Source organism: Sphaeramia orbicularis, chromosome 15 (genome assembly GCF_902148855.1).
Source record: "Sphaeramia orbicularis chromosome 15, fSphaOr1.1, whole genome shotgun sequence".
In the NCBI taxonomy this organism is placed as follows: domain Eukaryota; kingdom Metazoa; phylum Chordata; class Actinopteri; order Kurtiformes; family Apogonidae; genus Sphaeramia; species Sphaeramia orbicularis.
In genome coordinates, this window is record NC_043971.1 from 24,672,020 (window position 1) to 24,694,677 (window position 22,658).

The 22,658-nt window shown below is 40.6% G+C and overlaps 2 protein-coding genes across 4 annotated transcripts in view; one reads left to right on the forward strand and one right to left on the reverse strand.

The window, feature by feature from the left end:
* The window catches only part of macrod2 (mono-ADP ribosylhydrolase 2), a 451,045-nt gene that overhangs the window by 351,013 nt on the left and 77,374 nt on the right, over positions 1-22,658 (reverse strand). The gene's annotated exons all lie outside the window — the stretch shown is intronic.
* Positions 10,194-20,727, forward strand: flrt3 (fibronectin leucine rich transmembrane 3). Its single transcript, XM_030156344.1, has 3 exons — positions 10,194-10,515; positions 15,780-16,496; positions 17,547-20,727. The coding sequence occupies exon 3, from the start codon at positions 17,589-17,591 to the stop codon at positions 19,536-19,538; it is 1,950 nt and encodes a 649-aa protein (XP_030012204.1). The 5' UTR covers positions 10,194-10,515; positions 15,780-16,496; positions 17,547-17,588; the 3' UTR covers positions 19,539-20,727.

Here is a 22,658-nt window from a genome sequence, read left to right on the forward strand (position 1 = left end):
AAGCCATGGACCTGCTGGGCCAGCTTCTGGGGCTACATGTCTGTGTTGTATGTGGTAACTCAGGCTGGTCACCATGGAAACCAGCCTGAATGAACAAAGACAGAGAGTTTGTTCAACATGGAGGGGCAAGGTCAGCTGACCATGTGATGTGGGTGGAAGAGGCTGCAATCAGAGGTTCAGGATGTAGGGGCAGGCTGCTTGCATGAAAGGAATAAAAGAACTTCTTTGCCTTTGCAACCTTATATCAGGGCATCACAACTTGAGTCGAGGAGTCACTGCATCAAAACTTTTCCTTGGTTGAAGCTTACAGACACCATAAACAGAGCACCTACCTGACCTTACGTGGTATAAACTGATGCTTGACATCTGTATCCCTACTATCAAACACAAGGCTCACAATGACAAAAACAAGATATAAAGAGCACCTGAGGTAAACTGACAGCTGGATATGTGAGAAGCTGCAAATGTCTGTCAGTCTATGAGAAAAATCACACCAGAGTCTCTATGAAGTTTTCCGTGTCACAGCATTCTGCAGGAGTAGGCAGGGGTTCAGCAGCCTTAGCCCCAATTATAACCCAGCAGATGACTGCACATCACACAGAGCACTGTTACAATACAGTAAAGGGAAAATGAATACTCCTCTATTACCACTGACACATTCTACCTCAGATCAGACTGAGATGTGACTGATCTCCGCCAACCCGCTGACAGATCTAGTGACAGAAAAGAACCATCTCTCTGCACTTGCGCAACAATAAGAACCTCCTGCTGGCACGGCAAACAGTGAAAGCAGTCATGCTACGCAACTATTACACACTTACATCGACTATTAATCACTAACCCAGTAAAGTCTGAGTTAAGTGTGGGATTTTACAAGAAACATATATCAAAGAAGAAACATGCAGTAATGTTGAACATACACAACTGTACAATATCACCAGAATGTTAGAATTTATTTTGATCATTCAACTGTATTTTTGTGTTTCTAATCCATAGACTGTATTTTTACTGTTTGATGTGATTCCTGAGTAGGTGGTAAAAAAAAAAAAAAAAAAAGGTTAGGTTTTCTGATCCATGTCAGATTTCTCATACACAAATCGTAAAATAGGCCATGTTTTAAAAACAAACTCCTCTGTCAAACCTGTTTGGTATCAAATGATGAAGAATGTTCTTAAAAGTGTGTGATTTACAACAGAAAAAGAATGTTAGCAAAAAATATGAAATAATATGCAAATGTTATACATTGTCACGTTAATGTAGTGTCCTGTCACATGGTCCTATCAGAAACAATGATCAGAACTTGGTAATGTGCTGCTGAGCCTGTACATCTAGGCTGGAAATAAGTATGCTCTTGTGGATAAACAGAAAGGAGGAAACAGAGTCCTTCTCCAGGGAACACTAGATAATTCCCAATTGAGCCCATTGGCTCCCACCCATGTGCACATACACATGAGTGAGACATGAGTGAGAATATTTATTAGTAGGATACTGAACTCTAATTAAGCAAGGTGGAAAAAATACATGCAGGTGTGGGTTGCACCTGGTTTGTGAAACCCTCGCATCTCCAAGTTGCAACTACACAAGGAGGATCACACTCTCCCTTTCTGCGGCTGTGACATCACTGTCAGCCCACACCCCTGGTGCTACTGATTCAACACCCTGCGATGTTCTGCTCCTCCTGCTGCACCTTTGAGGTGCCAGTGCAGGCGTGAAATTTGGCGAGCCTGGAAGCTATCCACACGAGAGTAAATGACAATCCACATCAAGAGAATACACTCATGCTGCTTGACTGGCAGGATAATGCCTGGTGGTTGCTTCCACCTCTTCAGTTTCAACACAAAAGTGTACAGAGCAGAGTAATGCACCAAAAGTAAAAACACAGCTGTTTCACCCTCACTCAGAGGGAAAGACAAAACTATTCCTCTAATTCTTTATTCCAGTATTCCCAACATGCAGAAATATCTAGCTACTGTTATATGACACATTATCTTCAGCTGTCAATGCAGTCAAAGTCATTTTACACAACCTGTCCTGGAAATGTACTATACAGCTGCTAATGCCATGACTCCATTTTGGGTCTTCACCTGTTGCTATGAAGCCAAATTGAAATTTGTCCATGTGTCACAGTGTGAGTGTGTGTGAGATGCACTGTGAGCCAGTGAGAGCATGTGTTTTATCAGTTGCTGGCGCTTGTTTGAACGGAGCCGTGATGAAAGCCTAGACAAACACAAGGGAATGTCAACCGAGGACTAAAGTCAACAATCAGAGCTCCGAGTTTGCAAGGACCCCTGTGAGAGAGGCCACGCCCCCCAACACTGCCCCTGACCGTCTCTTCACAATGCCCCCCTCCACCAACACAGACAAGGCAGAGATACTCCATACAGGGACAGCTATGCTCCTGTTTTAGTGTAAGGATACATGAGGAGAATATGAATTATGAGGCAGAGAGAGAAAGAAAAATTGTGAGAGAGACTGAGACAAAAAACAAGCTCATAAAAAAACACCACCAGGCTATTTTTTCCTCTCTTTCTTCTCCAGAGCTCAGCATCAAGGATTAAAGAAGACTTGGGGTAAACACTGTCCAAACACACTAGTGAACCAGGAAAATGTCCATACTCTGCTGGTAGAAACAAAACATACAATTAAAACTGTTCCTTACACTTTTAGTAAAGGAACAAAATGGGCAAAGCTTTATGTATTCACTTTGCATTTATTGTTGAGATTACAGCCTTGTATTTTTGGTCTGGTAATGTACTGTGAAGGCAGCGGAAGGGCAAATGGTAAAGCAGGCTGGGCAAACATCTAGCTCTATTCAAGTCAGAGCTGAAGCTTCACTTTTTTCCCCTTTGTCCGTTTTTGTGTGGGAAGCCAGTAGAGCAGGCCTGAATCCCTATTGAGTCAATGTGCTGAGACGTTTTCCCTTTTACTAATGCTAAAGTAGGCATGAGCACTAATCCTTTGGGGTTAAATGGAGCCTCCTCTGGGGTTTCCCTATCCTGAGAGAGCTGGGGGTGGGTGTTGCTGGAGCACAAACTGAACTTTAATGTATTTGGCAGGATTTTGGCTCAAGTTTTGCAAACTATGTTAAGGAGTTACAGACCAAATCCGGTAATGCAAAACTGGTTGTTAAATCAATCTATGTGATGCATGAAGCTACTGAAATTCCACTTTTCCCATGGCAGATACTCAGGTGATATGCATGAATAACAGAAATACTGCTGATGATGATAATGAAATTTTAATGATCACAGAGGAAAAATTGGGTCACTGGAGCAGTAGAGAAAGTTATGGATGAGGGGGGAAAAAATTGAGAATTATGTGTAAAATAATACAGAAGTAAAATGAGAAAACAGTTAATGCCCCAGTAATCCAACCTCTGTTTTTGATTCGAAAATCCAAAAAGGACATAAAAATACCTATAAACAGCTTCAACCACTATATGAGACAATACAAAAACTGTGCACACAGTATAAGAAATACATGTGATCATAGAAAAGATGTGAAAATGTGAATTGTAACTGCTTAAATGGATATGGGAAGAACAGCATTTGCAAAAAAATGTAGTCACTGTGATGGATATTTTCAAATAGGAAATGCTGGCATTTTACACACTAACAGTGACCTTTACCAAGAGGAGAATACATTTTTGAGAGCCTATTGCGCCGTTATGCGGAAACTTGATGCAGACGGCTACAATTCAATCAACAGAAAGAATGTTCGCCAATAACACCCTCCACAGAAAGGGACCATTTCCATTTCAAATCACACCCGTTTTTACACCAACACTGTGAAGGCATCAGTGGCTGCCAAAGTCTGGCAGATCCTGCCCCCAGTGTTTTTCCCTATCACTGAATATAAATTCACAACTCTGTTATTGCTTGTGTGACTGATGTTGGTTAAAATGACACGACCACTATTTACTCAACACATCTACCCATCTCCTCTTTCAGTGATTTGCTGATTGATTTCCTCTATGTTTCGCTGGTGGTCTTTGATGGTCAGCTTGAAGAGTTCTTACAGACCTGTGAAATGTCACAGCCTTGTCTTTTTTCGTTTGTGAAATCCGAGAATATTTTTCAAAGCTATGATCTGTAAGAAGGAAAATACTGCTTCTGGGCCCAGAGCCCTCACCTTAAAAACACAAGAAAACCTGTTTCACTTCCATCTTTCTGTTTGCACAGAAACACTTCAAAGACATGAGAAGTTTAGTGTATATAAACCTGATCCTGTTTTCACAAACAATTATAACTCTCCATAGTAATTAATGCAAAGTGTTAAGAGGTTATCAGAAAAATACTGGATGCCCGTGTTCTTACAAGTATAAGTTGTCATATTTAAATGATGCCAATGATTGACTTTTGTTATGCTGTCAAACCTGTACCTGTTTGACCTAAAGGGAGGAAAGCCTTTGTGTGACTGTTCTAGAAATGTAATTCATTACTTTGGTCTAAGGGTTTTTGCTCGTGTCTTTGTCATTCCTACCTATGAGGTCTAAATCTTAACTTAAAATTACCTTTTCTGATTTGATAATATTGTCATGATTATTATGCTTTAAATTGATCCATTAACATGATTTTCAGTAAGAGAAAACAAATACAGACACATATACACACTGGTTCCTCCAGATATCTTGCTTTGCTGCAGTGGGAGTATAAAATGGATCTGCTCCAGTTACCCCCATTTCTACCTAAAATATGCCACTCACAGCTCTACCACAAGCAGCTTACAGTCTTGTGTTAATAGGTGGGCGGCCCTCGATGAACACTTCTTTCAGTTAGGTCTTAAACTTCCCCTCATTTCAACCACTCCTTTTATTCGCCATCATTACTTTCTTAGGGCTTCCTTTGAATATGGCTCCTGGCTGTGGTGAAATGAGACATCTGATATCCAAGTCACTCAGGATAAGTGCTAGAGCACCAGTGTCAGACACAGAGGCGCAGACACCTCCTTGTTGTTGGAATGGTTAGAGGTGTTACCTGAAAACACATTGAGGAGATGTCTAATTCCAATTATGGCTGCAGTTCCTCAGGTTTTCACAATATCTTAAACTGAAGACACTTTTTACCTCAACAAAGCGAACCAAATGTCAACCTACTTCCAGCTACCTTCTGTAGACGATAAAATAATGATGAAAAGGAACTGTATCACCTTAGACAACCACAAATGTGTGTGGAACTGGATAATGAGAATGTATTTCAAGGTAGTAATTGAACAACTTCAACTTGATGACACCACCTTTGTGAAAAGCATATAAACATATAAAAAAAATCTCTAGTTTCCTTTGTACTTTGTTAGCAGTCTCTCGTGTTAAAAAAGCAGTGAGTTGAGAAATCATTAAAAAGGGTAATTTTTAGATACAACTCATGAGAGTAAACAAAGTCATTCAGATCATAGAGGAAACACAGTCAGAGTTAGTGTTTGGCACAGATAAGTGAACACTTTGATCACAAAGATGGCAGCTCTGTGTGATGAGACCTCCCTTTTTAGTACACCCTCTTTGCTTTAACCAAAATGTGGTTGCCTAACATCCTTACTTCCTGTATTTGTTCCAATCATCAGGGCCATTACGGACCTTGAGGTCGCGTACAATCTATCTTATCTTATCTAGAGCAGCAAAGACTTGGTTTGTTTCACTTGATAACATTAGCCCCGACTTCCTCTAAACCTTGACTGACCTTTTTCATAAGACACTCACACACCTAATCTCAAAAGACTAAAGCACTAAATTCACCCACAAACTGTAGGAATGTGCTGCCGAGTTGAACATCAGAAAGCTGTGTTTGTCTTAAGTTTCTGTGGGTGCTTACACAGGCATGCAGAGTCCATTGTAAAGATAAATGCCACCATTTAGCTAAGACTGGAGAAAAGATGCTAAGTTGGCTAATTACAGATTTAGTGCAGGAATGGTTACTAGTTACAAAGCAAAAGAGAAGGGCTTCAATTAGCTACTTTAGAGATGTATGCTGGACTGTGAAAACCCTGTATGGTAATTCTATCTTTTACCCGCTTTTATTGTGCTGATTAGTGCAGAGGGGGAGAGTGCTCTATCTAATCTGATCACAGAGCATTGTGTCGGGAGTCATTAACCTATAGGAGGTCCTGAGGTTGACAAGTCAGCTCTTACCCCCCTCTACTTTTTTCATGGAATTCGCTCATCCCTGAGCTTCTCTGTCTCTGCAGAAAACATAACAGCAACCACAAAAACATCCAAAGAACACAAAAGATGAGGGGAAAAAACAGCCGATAGGGCTATTTGCATGGCTTGTCATTCTTCTACAAACACATGGCTCAAATGACTACTGACTGAGGCCCCTGGGCTTTCCTAAGCAGCAGGATGTCGGCCCCTTTAGTCTCTGTTGTTACAGGTTCTTTTCTTTTTCTAGGCAGCATCACAGTCTTGAAAGATGATGGGGTCAGCCTATTCCTCAACATCTGGGATCTGCATTAGAAAAGACTAGTACGGCAATCATGCCATGACGAGGCCGTGTTTCATGTCACTTGGATCTGCATTCATATGAATAGAGATCCAAATAGCTCCTTCAGTCAAAACTTTTCTTGACAGCCATATTGCGCAGCACCATGATATCTACATTTACATTTATATAAACCCACAGTAATGAAATCCAACATCCGTCTACATATTTACCCATTCATTTTATTTTTTTTCTATAAACCCTCTTTTTATCCCTGTCACAAACATTACATCCTCTGCTAATCAAAAATGTGAATTCTCGAGCATAGCCAACAGAACCTCTCATCCACAAATCCTAGTTAAACTGTTGTGATACTGAAAAGCTGCCTGTCAGGATGGCAGCGAGGAGATGAAAGGCCCACAGCAAAGATCGCTGCTGATTGCCTGTAGAGGATGAATATGCAAATAAAGGAGAAGGTAAATGAAAAACAAAGCGGGGGTTTTGGCAGCAGCCTTTTACATGTTCCCCTTAATTTGGCATTGGTTAAGAACACGGAAAGTCTATCAATAATGAATTCCAGTCAGAGCACGGAAGGAGACATGAAGGGAAATCAGTCTCCATTTTTCCCTTGTGAGCCCCTGAGCAGTTTTGGGGCCTATTGTATTTCACACAAGCTTTTCAGTGAACACACACTAAGCTTAAGTGACAGATAAATGAAAAATTGAGAGAGATAAAATAATATCCATAACACCTAGCTTACACAGCATCGACTAGACCGGAGTTGTGTGTTTTGGCAGACAGTCCAAAAAGTAGGACACCACAGTCTGCCAACTGCCAGCCCTATCTATTGACCACAACAAGAGCAAAAAGTAAATCAATTATCTGGTCGAATGTCCGTCATGGAAGAAAAAACTCTGTTCAAGACAGACTGATAAAGAAGACCAAGCGCGCACTTAGTAGTTGTTTTGTTGACACCAGAGCCAAAAGGCACTTCAGCCAGCACTTAGCAAAAGTGTCTTAATATATTTAGCTATGCAGTTCCCCTTTGCAAACACACACAGCAGGGTTGAAAACAACCTGTCTGCTGTCTAAACAGTGAAAATGACCAGACAGAGTACACTGAATCCTTGGGAGACGCAAGCATCTATCCTTTTGAACAAAAAATGAACTGGGCAATAGATTCTCCCAGGTCCTGAGATAACGGAAACCCAACACCCTCGTCCTCCAGTGGGGCTCTTTGTATGTCTGAGAGAGGGTCAATCAGCAGCCGCTGACAGATGTGTCTGCAGTCGATTTAGGAAAGGAAGCCATGGTGAGGTCAGGCACAGGTTTCACGGCCGTGTCACCCTGGAGGGAAGACAAGGATCAAGCCAGGATGTCGGAGACTGACCTCTTCTCACCTCGCAGCCCTCGACACATAACACCTGGATCAATATGATAAGATAATTAAGCCCATTACAAAACTAGCAAAACATTAAGCCTTTGTGAGAAGTTTATGCCAGTTTGCTTTCAAATGACAGTATACAGGCAAACAATGTGTATTTTTCCTAAAAAAAAAATCCCATTGTGTTTTGAACAAAAGTGAGAGCCACTCCAGCTGGAAAGCAAACAAATCTAAAAAACTCAACTAGAGGTCTCAGTAGTTTTGGCAGATGCTCCAAGCTTAAGTGTCTGTTCAATTAGGCACTCCAGTTAAGATGGTAATCATGAATTAACTGTGTGCTGATGTGTTGATGAGGCCGAAGTTGGAACAAACTCCCTTGTCCAGGCAAAATAGCCAAGCATGAATTGTCAACATTGGTCAGACACTTGTATAGTCACTTGTCTGGTACAAACCATCCTAATGAGGCCATGACAATTGCCAGGAGTAAAGGTCTAAATCAGTTCATGAGCAAACAATGGGAGGATGGAAGACAGAGATGGTAGAGGAGATTTTAAATGAGTTGTGTTGCTGTGAATAACATGAATAGCATTTTCCCATTGAGAACAAGTTAGAATATTGTGTGACTGAAATCTAGGGAGATCTGCAGAGTTTTGCAAAGTACAGCTTCCCCATTCACCTATTGTCAGAGTAAAACATTAGAAGGTCTCTAAAGCTAATTTGCTGAGATATTTAGTTCTTTTGCTTGTCAGGTTTTTTTTATTAATTATAGCAGGCAGGTGCTCTCTCTCAACAGGCAGAAAGCCTGAAATCTCTCAGCTAGTTATTTTAGTATAACACCATTCTAAAAAAAACTGTTTGCTTCATGAAAATGAATACGGACCCTTTGGGCTTTCACAACTGAATTGCATAACAGGCTTGATGTAATTAACACAAAGCAGTATTGGCATTAATGAATGACATGTAAAAGGAGTCTCCGTATTAACAAGTGTCACACAGATCGCTGACCTACTGGCATTGACATGAAGCTGATGAACGGATTTGCTCCATTGCAGCTCGATTCTCAGGGCAGTGGTGTCAGCCTCGTCAGGTAGCCGGAGGGGAGATACTGAATATGACGCAGGGCAGGAGAGAGTGTTGGCTAGGTCAGCTCTGCCGCACAACCCTTTGACTAACAGGGTGACTCACTGCTGCTTTTTTAGCCTCAAAGGGACAAAACCTACCGTTTGGTCTCATTTAAACACGAAAAAGAGGGTCAAACGGGCAGCGGGAGGGGAAAAAGTCAGTATACGTTAGACAGACTCACATGCCCATTCTGCACTAACACACACACACATACAGTACATGAATGTTTTAGAGGATTACATTCACCTGCTCACTTTTAATGCACTACAGAAGGATTATGATTTGTTTTTGTTTGTTGGCATACCATGGTGGGTCACAGACACTGGTGCTGCAAAGATGCAGATGCTTATATCATAATTGCTGTGGTCTGATTTTAGAGAATTACTTAATAAAAAAAAAAAAAGAAGCCAAGTACATATATGGGAAAAATGAAGTTGCAATACCTACTGTTACCAGAAATTGTTGAAAGTTGTATTGTAATCATATCAACTCATCAGAACAATGAAGATTCAGACTTGTAGTATGTTCAATATACATACACAGCGGCAAATGCACAGAACATTTTAAGCTTATTTCTTTTTAGACATTGTTCTAGTTTATTATGACAACATTCCTTAATATCTATTATGTTTCACGGCCTTTTTTAAAGCACGCCTTGTATTTGCTTCACAGAATTTCAGTTTTTTATTTGTATTATGGATGCAGCATTAATTTCACTATGTAGACTAAAATTTTTTATTTTTAATAAAAGCATTTAAAGAAAAACTCACATGTAATGAGCGGATAAAAAGAACACACAATAACAAAACAAATCCCTGATGGCAAAAACACATCTCATACAAATACATATATTCTAACTGAACCAAGATTGCCAAGATATCACACTGATTAAGAAAAAAATAATAATAAAAATGCAACAAGTCAGACTATTTCCCTCATTCCCAGCAGCAGGCACACATAATGCACATGTAAACTTTTTCCCTCTTGCTCGTTTCTGGCAGTGAGAGCTGCCTTCCAATACATGATAACCTGCTCCTGTAAAGTGTACACATCTGACAAGGATGTGAATGCCTTTCTCCTTTCCTCCACTCCCTCTAGTGCATCTCTCCAACACTACATCTTTGCTATGAATCCACCGAATAGGAGGGAAGCAGGAGGAGAGAGAGAGAGAGAAAGAAAAAGAGAGAGGGTGAGGGAGAGAGAGGCAGAGAGGGAGGGAGAGACAGAAGCCCCTCCTCCAGATGACATCAGTGGTCTATTGAAGCAAAGCTAGAGGCAAACACAACTCCACATTTGTACTGAGATCTACCCGTGCACCTATGTCCTTCCACAGCCTACAGATTGTGTATGTGTGTGAGGGGGGACACCGATAAACACTGCTAGAGAGAGAGAGAGAGAGAGAGAGAGAGAAAGAGAGAGAGAGAGAGAGAGAGAGAGAGGGAAAAAAAAAAACTCCAATTAGCTCTAGCCTTGTGTGTGAAAGAAGCCTTTTTTTGGATCTCACTTTAAATCCTCATAGCCTGGATTGGATTATATTTTTCCCAGTTTAAGAGGATACCTGTTACTTTCCATTTGTTTTTTTGGTTGATTATAGAGGTAAGTCTGTTTTTTGCTGGTACGGTGCTATTGGAAATGCATCTTTTTTTTCTCGAATCTTTTTGGATCTTCAAGAGGAATTCAAAGTTACACAGAAGCGTCAGGGGTTGCTTGTATGAAATTAGTTGCCCTCTTTTCCCACCATTTTTTTTTTTCTTAATTCCCGGCCCAGACAGAACATATTGGTCGGTTGGTTCCGTCGGTAACGCTTTAGGCGACGCGTGTGTGCACTTTTCTCCCATCATCCGCAACGCTTTTTTGGCTCTTTAACTTCACAGTTCTGGCTGTTTCCACTGAAAAGCGACAGAAGGGGGGAAAAATCTGACTTATACTCGTCTATTTGGTCATCTCATGCCCATTTCGTGCCTGCAACTTGCTGCTTCGATTCCATGCTGCGTCCCTGTGCATCCTGCGCATCTGACACAAGAGCACACCAAATCTCCGTCTGAAAAAATTGTTTTAAACATCCTTAGTGGGGTTTTTTTTTTTTTAGAATTAATTTCTTGTCGCAAAGCGCTACACTCTGCAGGATCACATCCCGCATCCTCGTCTTTCTAGTGCTTAAAACAGGTGAAACGCACTTAAAGAAGCATCTGGGACGTCTAACATCTTTTCGTTGGCTATTGGTGAAATAAACAGTGATGGATGTGAATATGCAAACTTGATAGGATTAGGAGAGTGTGTGATTTAGAGCCGGCGTCGCAGCCCGAGCAGACTCCCCGGTGTGCATCTGAAATTGCAGCGCAGATCCCGCGGAGTTAAACATGGAGGGGCAGCTGGAAAAACTCCGCTAAATGCGTCTCCACTCGGACAAGTTCCTTTCCCTTTCATACTCGACTGAAACTAACCGAGCAGATGTAAGCTTGTCTCTAGATAGACGCCTCCGAGAACAGCATTGTTACATTATGAGGGCATTATTCTGCAGGGCCGCAGTCACGATGGTCCCCTAAACGCACCAGCGTAAAAACGCATTTAAGTTCCCCTTACGCACCGGTTGGCTCACCATCAGCGGCCCGTTTACTGCAAAAACATACAGTAAGGTTACATTAACAGTGTCTCTATGGTGACCGTCGCATTAACAAGCATCCAGAAATAGACGCAAAAGGTTTGCAGTAAGATAAAACCTTCTGTTCATATGACCGAGTGACAGCGGATTGTGCACTCCTATGTCGAACCACGGTGCTGATGAATCAAAGTCCTCTGATTGTTTTATTCTCGCCTTACAAGCCTGATATTTGTCCCATTAGATCAATGTAATAAAGTGGGTGTCTTTATTTCTTCTGTAAACGCTTCTTAGGCTGTATATCTTATAGGCAACAGCGAGGCAGGGACAGTTGTTAATCCAATTTAACACAGTCTTATATCTTCGTGTGACAATAAGGTCGCCCCGGCTTTAACAATGACTGATACTGTATACTGGCCACGGCCTTAACCAGTAAAATCACCAAATAGAAGCAGACTCGAGTCCACTTTAAGCAGTGTATTGGTAGCTCTTTGCTGTGTAAAAGAAACAGTCTAAACATGGACGACCCTAGGACAGATCTAATTGTCTTCACTAATAACTGCCTGAGGCAAAAGTCCCCAATTAATCGCTTTCACGTTTCAGATGAACAACTATTAATAACCAGGTCACTACAGACAGACTTGGTTATTGACTTAAAAGTTATAGCATAAAATATGAATGAGAAGTGGTTCCGATTGTCATAACAAGCTGTTAGACATCTGTTACACCTAAGGAGGCACAATTCACTTATATTCATAATTTATTTGGCAACTGAAATGTATCTTTATACAATCATTTGTAAATGTGAAGGAGCAAATAATTTAGGATTTGTTAGTTATAGTAAAGATGTGAGCATGGCTGCAAAGCATAAATACTGCAGGAATAAAAAACCTTTGCAGGCAACATGACTCAGGAAAAACCATGCCAAAGGGAGGTTAACAAATCCCTGTTTAGGAGACAGGAGTCTGGCCTGGGCTAAGACAGGATCCTGTACGCAAGCTTAACATGAGAATTCAATGTTTTGGTGTTGCTTGTCACATACAGAGACACACACACATTTCATCTTGCAGTGCCTACCACCCCCATGTGGGGAAAACCATTGCAGCTGCTAGAGATCTCTCCTTTCAGGCTGTTACAAAAGAGAGACCCCCGTCTGTCCCAGACTCTCTGTGCTCTTAATGGGCCTGCAAAAGTATCATCTGTTCAGCCTATCTAAAGCCAGTGCCAGGAGGCCACATACCAAATCTGTGAAGCTATCAGAGATTTTTGCCCATTTTTTCTTCAGCTTGAAATGTGTTCATGTGTCCCTGTGTATTCAGATGTGACTATGAATGTTCTATTGTGTCATGGCACCGCAGCAGTTCACTGCCTGGTGTCGTAACATAAAACAGAATAATGTGTGAATCAGTAGCACTGACAAAGTAATAAACAGACAATCAACAAACAGAAATTACTAATAGAACAAAAATAGAATTGAAGACTCGCATTGCTTACAGTTCAGCATGGCTTCAAGTGTTTTCAGTTAAAATAAGCACATCATTTGCTTCATTGCTGAACAATTTCTCAAGAATTATATTTTTTACATTAGTGAATATAAATGCGAAGTAAAAACAATACAGGACACACAGAAGAAATACAACAAATAATCAAACCTGATCAAAAACAAAATATTGTAACCTGCAAATACTATGTCGTGTACAATCAATCATAATTCAAAAACTACACAATGAATTATAGTGAATAATCAACAGCAGATACAAACAAGATGATTTCCCACTGGAGAACTCTGCCGTGGTTCAAAATTAATTTCAGGCCTCATGAATAATTTAAAAGTCAGCCATTACTACCTCTACAGCTCCTTCCTCTTAAATACAACCCATGTAATATTATTCTGTATTTTACGGAACTAAAAGTCATTATAATCTGCAATAGTTTTGACAAGCATGAAATTGTTTCTATTTGAATTTTTTCCAAAGCCTTTCTTGTGCAGTGCATAACTAGAGGGCACAATGTCCTGGGCTCCGTTATTGCACACTAATGTGCATTTATGCATGTTGAGCTCACAATGGATATCAGTGTCCAGCTTTGTGTGAGCCTCCCACGCTCTCTACTGAAAGGTAACTAGCTGTATACACACACAATTTTACCAGGATGCTCAATTTAACTTGGCCAGTTCAAATTAAATGAAGCAGAAGCCACTGCGACTACTCGGGCAAAAAAAAAAAACTCCAGTCGGCCAGTAGGGCTTATTAGAACGATAGAGAAAGACATCCATCACTAAAAAAAAAACCCTCAGCCCCTAGTGATTGTGTGCATCTGAACACAGTATGTTAGTACATTTAATCGAGTATACCTTATTGCCATTACGAAACGGGCAGCAGTAAAATATAGGAGTTTTTAGTCTGCTTAAATCAACCAACTCTGTCTGGGCTATAAGGTCTACTTGCTTGCCTTGAAACAAACAATGGAGAGGGGCCACTCTCCTGAAATCTGATGAGCGTGGAAAAAGAAAAGGAAAAACAGCCAAGCATCTAAGCTGGCGCTTGAAAAGTAATCGTGATGCACTGATTTCAAAGTAGACCTCTACATCATGTACAATTTTACAAAATAAAGCCACTAACAGTGTTCACTAATGAATAACCACTTTTTTCAACCCTTTAATTCAACATTATTCAAATCTAATCATCTAAACAACTGTTACAAAAAAAAGCTGCTTGGGTAACAATTGTAGCAGGTTAAAAAAAAAAGGCAAAATAACTGAAAATGTTCACAATATCGTATGACTGTTTGACAATCATAAACCTATTTTCAGAGCAGATAGATCTTACTATGTTCTTGTGATATGATGGTAGACCAGATAGTTACTTTCTTTTATGTAATGCTAAAAATTCAAGGATTTAATCAAAACCACATACATAAAAAATATTCAGAGGAAGGAGAACTTTTCAAACCGAGGTGAAAAAGCTATTTAAAATTGAAATAGCTTGACTAAGTGCTCCATTAAAAGTTCATTCCAACAGACAGCACATATCCTTCTATCATCCCACCATTTTCTAAAACTCCCATTACATATTCCACATTTTTTTCCTCAGACTCCTTTATTCCAGAAGTTAGCAGAGGTCACATCTGGTGCTTTTCCCCAGACTCTAATCTAGTACTAATATAATATTGGACTGTGGGCCCGTGTTTAGATGGAACAGACGGAAGGAGGGGTGTTACCATTAGACAGCATCTCAGGAGTTGTAATTGAGTTACAAGCCTTTCAATTGCCTAATCTTCTCCTTGTCATGGGCTACAACTGTTAAATGGCTGGGCCCCTTGTTCCTAATTTACCTTTACATGTCTTACAGCACACAGTGGCTGCCAGCAGGCCGTATGGATGGTTACGTATAAGGTCACAAAGCTATTGTAGAAAGAGGAAACATAACATTTTCCTTGGCAAAGGAAGTTCTATTTTAACAAACAAAAACAGCAGTCAGAGAATGTAAAGAGGACGGGGTGAGGGGAGGAGAGGGGTCATCGAGAGGAGCTGGGAATGACAGGGATGGATGCAAAAGCTGCCCTCCATGCAAAATTTAAATGGAATTCATTTGTCAGGAGTGCTTTTCAACAATGTCAATATTCAGCAATTCAGAGTGTATCTCTGTGGAATCTGGGCAAGCTATGCTCTGAAAGAAGCCCAGATCTGCATTTGTGAATCACAGGACTATTTCCGTTGTAAAACTCTGAAACCTCAGCTAAACAGCAAAATGGACCAAGGAGGGCAGAAGGGCCCCACCCTCAGTCATTGTGTAATGGTCCAGATCCCTGTTGTCTCTGAGATACGCAGATATTTGTACATATCACCATAGAAATACAAATGTGCACTGTTTGAGTTAACAGGCTTTTAAAGGTCAGCAGGAACAATAATTGCCTAGAAGAATGAGTAGAGGTTATTTTTAAATAAGACTTCATGATTTAAGAGATATCCTGTGCAACAACACTTCCCTGCAGTTAATACATCTTTATCCGAGTCAGTTTGGATTTGTTATGTTATTTTATGGTTATCATTTCTTTGATGTGAAAACAATTTCAACACTTGAAATATATTACATGGTTAAAACATTAAAAACTAAAATGTTAAGTTGTGTTAAATACATATTACACTCTTTTATGAATCTTCATTAAATTTCAATCACTTTGGGTCCGATTACTAAATACTGATCTCGTAAGAACTAGCATAATGCGGGCTCTAAATATGTTTGTGTCTGCTGTTTTTCAGATCACCACCCCAGGTGTGAGGAGGGGACAAGATGAGTCAAACTGCAGATGCGTGAGGAAGGCTGGGTCCACAAGGATAAGCACACTTTCCCTTTTTGCTCCTCAGAGGCAGGGAAAACTTTGCTTATCTGCTTTATGAAAAGGGACCATAGCCCTGGATTAATGTGTATACAGGCTCGACAAGAGAACAGAGGATTCTGGGTTACCTGAAGACCTGGAGTACACAAGTGAACAGGCCTGGATTGAGCCTGCAGCACAGAGGATTGGCATGGCTCAGACCAGCTTTGTGTCACCTCATCATGCCCGTCGGGCCTGATTACAAAAAGGAGCCGATGCTAAAGCTCGTTCTGTTCTACACACGGATCACTTTACAACACCCAAAAAATCTAATTTGCAGTTATGGCTGTTAGGCTTGACAATTTCAACACCCATCTGGATTTTTAATATACCTGAGAGTGCATGCTTTTTCAGTAAGAGCGGATGCTTTTTCTAAAGGCTTATCTGCCATGGTAAAGGCATTGAAAGCATGAGCCTTTGACAACAAAAAAGGAGGTCATCATCCAAACAAGGATCAGCTCAGCAAACATTGACCAGGTCAGGATATCGCTAGAAACCCCTCCGACAAACTTCTCCTTCAGAAAGGATAAGAGCGAATCAAGAGGAAATTTTGATTGGGGTTTTGTTGCCTGGAAAGGATTTACCACACCGCATAAATCAGGTATGACAAATGAAGATGGCTTTGATTCTTTCTACTCCACTGACCAGACCTCAATTTCTAATGAGACATGCAGGAAAAGGGGTCATGGCAGGAATGCATAATTAAAGAATTACATTAGTATGTGGCTAATTAAAAGGGAACTACACATCAACAGTGAAAAACAGTAGACAAGCAAATGACACATTCTACTTCGCATTTAGTTAATTTCAGGGTTATGTACCACAACTTTATGAATTATTAAAATTAACTTTTTTTAATTAAAAAATAAATTGTAAGGATTCTAATAAGTAAATCTACCACAAATATGACTAAGAGTAATAATAAAGTGATATGTGAGGATAAATGAAGATCACAAATGTACTTTTTCACAACAGACTTAATTGCACCACCTGCCTCTAAAAACATGTCCTCCTTGAAAGTGACAAAGTTTTCTACCAAACCTTTTTCTCTCATGAGAATTATTTCTTGAGGCTAAAGGGTGCATTTCAGAATTTGAATGGTCCAATACATAGGTAATGATCAAACAGGACTTACGACTATGCCCGTTCCATAGCAGTTCATCAACAAAGCCTGACTTTGTTCACCCTTGTGCTCTCTAGCGATGAAAGGCAGCCTTGAGATACAGAAACGTGTAAAACAACTAGGGAATGCTATTACATTTCACAAGTCACAGCTAAAAAGCAGAGGCACAAAGATTTAGTTCACAGAACTAAGAAATTTAAGCATTTCTTATCAAAATGAAACAAGAAGTAGCTCTGTTTATTCATGCGTGGTACCTTTTGAACTTGTAATCCCAGAAATTACAAATGAATGACATTTAGCAAGCTCTAAAACATTTAATATTAAATAAAACAGTTATTTTCACTGTCTGGAAATGCTCATGATCAATGCATATCAATTTAATAGGACAACTTCTGATTCTTTCATCAGTTATTTAATCTAGAAAGTGCTGCAGGCAGCATTTCAAACACCCAGCAATTATGAGAACAGGAATTTGGCTCTCCTTTAAAGGTCTTGTGCATTAAATGTACCCTTGTGTCTTCTCCCCAGGGGCTCTTGAGTGATTAGACTGCCAGACAACACAGCTTCAAGATGGTGTGTCAATGCAAGGCCTTTATCCTCTTCCTCATCAGGGTTGGGCTGCTGCTGGGTCTTGTGAACCCCCTGGTGACCTACGCCTCATGTCCCTCAGCCTGCCGCTGTGATGGGACCTTCATCTACTGTAATGACCGTGGCCTGACTTCCATTCCTACTGGTCTACCCCAGGATGCTACAGTGCTTTTTCTGCAAAACAATCACATCAAGAGTTCAGGCATTCCTACAGACCTTCGTAGGCTGTCAAACGTGGAAAAGATCTACCTTTATTGCAACAATCTGGATGAGTTTCCCACAAATCTTCCACTTGGAGTCAAAGAGTTACACCTTCAGGAGAACAACATTCGCATGATTACCCATTCCTCTTTAGCCCAAATTCCCTATATTGAGGAGCTGCACTTGGATGATAACTCAGTATCAGCAGTCAGCATAGAAGAGGGGGCCTTCAGGGACAGCAATCACCTCCGACTACTTTTTCTCTCCAGGAACCACCTTAGTACCATCCCTGCCGGCCTACCTATGAGCATTGAGGAGCTGCGCTTTGATGACAACCGCATCTCCTCCATCTCAGAACAGTCATTACAAGATCTCATCAACCTGAAGCGACTAGTCCTGGATGGCAACCTGCTCAACAACCGTGGGATTGGGGAGATGGCTTTCATCAACCTGATCAACCTGACTGAGCTCTCACTCGTGAGGAACTCCCTGACATCGCCGCCAGCCAACTTGCCAGGCACCAGTTTGGAGAAGCTGCAGTTACAAGATAATCACATTAATCGCGTCCCACCTGGGGCTTTTGCCTTCCTGAGGCAGTTGTATCGCCTTGACCTGTCTGGAAACAACCTGAGCAGCCTACCACAGGGTGTATTTGAAGATCTGGACAATCTTACACAGCTCCTGCTACGAAACAACCCGTGGCAGTGTACCTGCAAAATGAAATGGGTGCGTGACTGGCTGCGCTCATTGCCGTCAAAGGTGAATGTGCGTGGCTTCATGTGCCAAGGTCCAGATAAGGTCAAAGGCATGGCGATTAAAGACCTAACCACAGACATGTTTGACTGCACAGATTCAGAACTCATGCCCACATATGAGACAAGCACAGTCTCAAACACTCCACGGCCCTCACAGCCCCAGTGGCCCTCATTTGTGACTAAGAGACCTGTAATAAAAGGGCCTGACTTTGGTAAGAATTACCACAGCACTACTACTTCAGGCAGAAAGATCATCACCATCAGTGTGAAGTCAAGTAGTACAGATACAATACACATATCATGGAGGGTGTCTCAGCCCATGACTGCCCTCAGGCTCAGCTGGCTAAAGCTGGGACACAGCCCTGCTTTTGGTTCCATCACTGAGACCATTGTTCAGGGGGAGAGGACAGAGTACCTGCTCACTGCCCTGGAACCAGAGTCTTCCTATAGGATATGCATGGTTCCCATGGAGACTAGCAACATTTATCTGTCAGATGAGACCCCTGTTTGCATAGAAACAGAAACTGGTTCTCACAAATCATACAACCCGACTACCACTTTAAACAGAGAGCAGGAGAAAGAGCCTTACAAAAATTCCAGTTTGCCTTTGGCTGCTATCATCGGGGGAGCGGTGGCTCTTTTGGCAATAATCATGTTGGCACTGGTGTGCTGGTATGTCCACAGGAATGGTTCACTTTTTTCAAGGAACTGCACCTATAACAAAGGCCGTCGGAGAAAGGATGACTACGCTGAGGCTGGCACTAAGAAGGACAACTCCATTCTAGAAATACGAGAGACTTCTTTTCAGATGATACCTATAAATCACCTGCCTGTGTCCAAGGAGGAGTTTGTGATACACACGATTTTCCCACCTAATGGCCTGAGTTTATACAAAAGCCCACATAGTGAGAACAATATTAACAACAGGAGCTACAGAGACAGTGGAATACCAGATTCGGACCATTCCCATTCATGATATTGAACATGAACATTCATTGTGAGTGGGTGACTGTAACAGAGTGGCAAGACTTTTACACAACACTGGATATATAAGACTACGGAAGCAATGTTCTGTACATTTGCCATATAATTTATATTTAAGGACATTTTATGAAGAAGAAGAACGTTCCAGTTGCAGGCCATCACTGATCCACCAGTGGGTATTGTAACAAACTGCAATTCTATATTTTAGGGATTTGTAGTAATTTGTACTGTATTTCCTTTGCTTAAGGTTATCAACCAACTAAAAGAAACTCTGTGTTCTACTGAGATATAATGACTTGTCAACTGTGAAAGTGGGTTTTCATTGCTGTGTTGAACAATCAGACTTTAGAAAACCTTGTAGTATAAGCACAGGTCATTCTTTTAATTTTGTGGCTGTCTAAAAACAAAAAGGCAAAAAAATTACATGACATAAACTAAGGCACAGCTGATCGACTAATTCACAAAGTAGGCATGCTGCCCTCTTACAGAATGAGCAGCTGTTAGTGGTCTCCATGTACTTCTGCCCAAGGATCTTATTCTGGTATTCACCTAGTATGGAGTACAAATAACTAAAGATGAGGTGCCATGCTTTATTTCTCTGCTTTGTTCAGTGTGTGGTTATTTCTGTTTGCAAGAAGAAGAAATAGAGCGGAGCAACCCGAGCAGGGTTCCTGTGTTTCTGATAGGATTGTAGGCCGCAGCACAGGACATATAAAGCACACCGACCTTAAGGAGCTCTCTGCTCCTCAAAACAAGAAGACTGGGCAGGCTGACACAGAGGACCCCCCACTAGCTCTATTTGTACAAGCCAACAATGGCCCAACGACAATGGCGGCATTCTTTAGTACCATGTACCATACGTCATTGTAGACACCAGGCCAAAAAAACACGACACGTTGGCTTTTATTAGAATTACCACAGTGTCAGCAATTCCTTGTTATGAGTATTATTTTGTATTGTTTTCCAAATGAACACATTATTATGTTGCCACAATTTGAAGTTAACTGTTCTTTACAATTGAAAACCAAAGTGCATTGTATGCCCTTTGGCCAGTCTTGTATGTGCCTTGATCCAATGCTTATTGTATTTAGCTTTTTAATAAAAAAAACAGTGACTTTTTTTCATACACACTTGAATATGAAAATATTGGTCATATTACAGAATAAAAGTGGATAAAAATATCTTTGCATTTTCTCACCATGAATACCCACTCAAACTATATTTCTATTCCACTAAGTGCTATTATCCCGCTATTTTTTTTTTTTTTTTTTTTTAAGAGAGATTCATTTTTAATCTCCTCAAGTGAACTCTCTTAGTACGGACTCACAAGGAATTCTTTCAGGGATCTGTTTTATTCATTCATAACTCCAATTACTGCCAAGACATGTAATCTAAAAATTCTGAGTGACAAAAAAATAACCTAATGCACTTTCATCCTTCACAGAGATATGAACTCAACATCTTAGCTCATAGCCTTAAAACCACATTTCCCTTTCCAAGACATAGTGAACTCTTTAACAATGCTTGGATACTGTTCTTGAAACCCAGTTTTCCACTCCGCATGCAGCCTGTAGAGCAGCATCTGCTTGAGGCTGCTGTTGTTCTTTCGTGCAGTGAAGCCATGTGTGACTTATCCGATTGGCCAGAGAGAGAAATATCACAGTAGAGTAGAATTAAGGCTTTGGAGAGATTGGGCTCTAGGGTTTGATGAACCTACCAGGCACCAGGGCAACAGAAAACTAATGACGGGCCACCATATGGAGGGTGGTAGAGGCAGACCCTGTTGGGGACGCCCGTTCCTGCAGAGGACAGAGTATATCCACTGCTCCCGGCAGCACACTTAATGACATGGTAGCAGCTCACTCGTGCAAAAGTCCATGAACAGTTACACATGCAAAAGGAGTAAAATGACCTATTACAGTGTTTTAAAAAAAAATGCAACAAACTAAAACTGTGAAAGCTAACTTGACGTTAATGCTTTATAGATTGCACTCTTTAGACCTGAGTATTGACTAAACTCTCAGACAAAAGGACATAAGTATTCAGCATGTATCACAAAAACATCACATACCCACATTCGCACACCCACAAGCTCTTAACACAGTGAAAGCTTTAATTACAGTAAGGGGAGCCGCTAAAAGCTGCACAAGTGATCCAAACCTTAAGTATACACCAACCCTACCCTGTACACTAAATATACATCACATTAACCTGGAATTAAACTAAACAGTCGCTCTACTTTTAGAATACTGAATAGGTTCCATATGAATGCTGTCAATACTTTTTTAGTACTGTGTCTGAGCACTCTCAGTTGCATCCTATTTAAGTAAATAGCCATAAGGGTAAAAAAGAAGAAAAACAAAGTGAGCAGATCATTATCTTCCAGATTTAAATGTTACACTTTGGTCAGTGGTGTTGAAGGGAAATATGGTTGATCTTTGATAGAGAACCCGACAGTTATCGGTGAGGTTTTCTTTCTCTAATTAATTAAATTGTGTATGAAAAGATCTTAAGATATTTTTATATTGGCATTTCACTGTCATTTTAAGTTAGTGAAACACCACAAATGATGAGAAATAACATGCACTGTTGTCTCAGCAGTGCATTTATACATTTAGTCAGCTAAAGACACTCATTTCTCACATTGTAAGGACAAAAATGCAGTGATGTCTTTAGAACCAACCCATCATGGGACTTTTGTTTTTTTTAGGTAAATTACTCACATGGGTTTAAAGTGGATGACATACGCTGACCACTTTTCAAACTGACTGTAACAAAACCATTCACAAACTCACTTTCTCTGATAAATTCCGTTTTAGCTAAATGATTAAAAGGAGGTTGCTATTGTTTTGCCTTTCACTGAAAATAATACATTGAACAGAGCAGCTTGAACATTTTAGCTAACTAAAGATGAAGCAAAATTAATGAGCCAGACTACCGTCGACCCTGGGTGACCTCACTTATCACTTAATGACCCCTAACCTATCTGCCCTCTTAAACAATTCCTTGATCACTTCGTTTTCACTGAGGTCAGACAAGTCTTTAAACAACTCAAGATGCCACATGCATTTGTCTCTAATGTGACACATACAGAAACTAATTATATTTGTCT

Coding starts and splice junctions, on each gene's coding strand:
- flrt3 (XM_030156344.1), top strand. CDS start 17,589: ATGGTGTGTCAATGCAAGGCCTTTATCCTCTTCCTCATCAGGGTTGGG.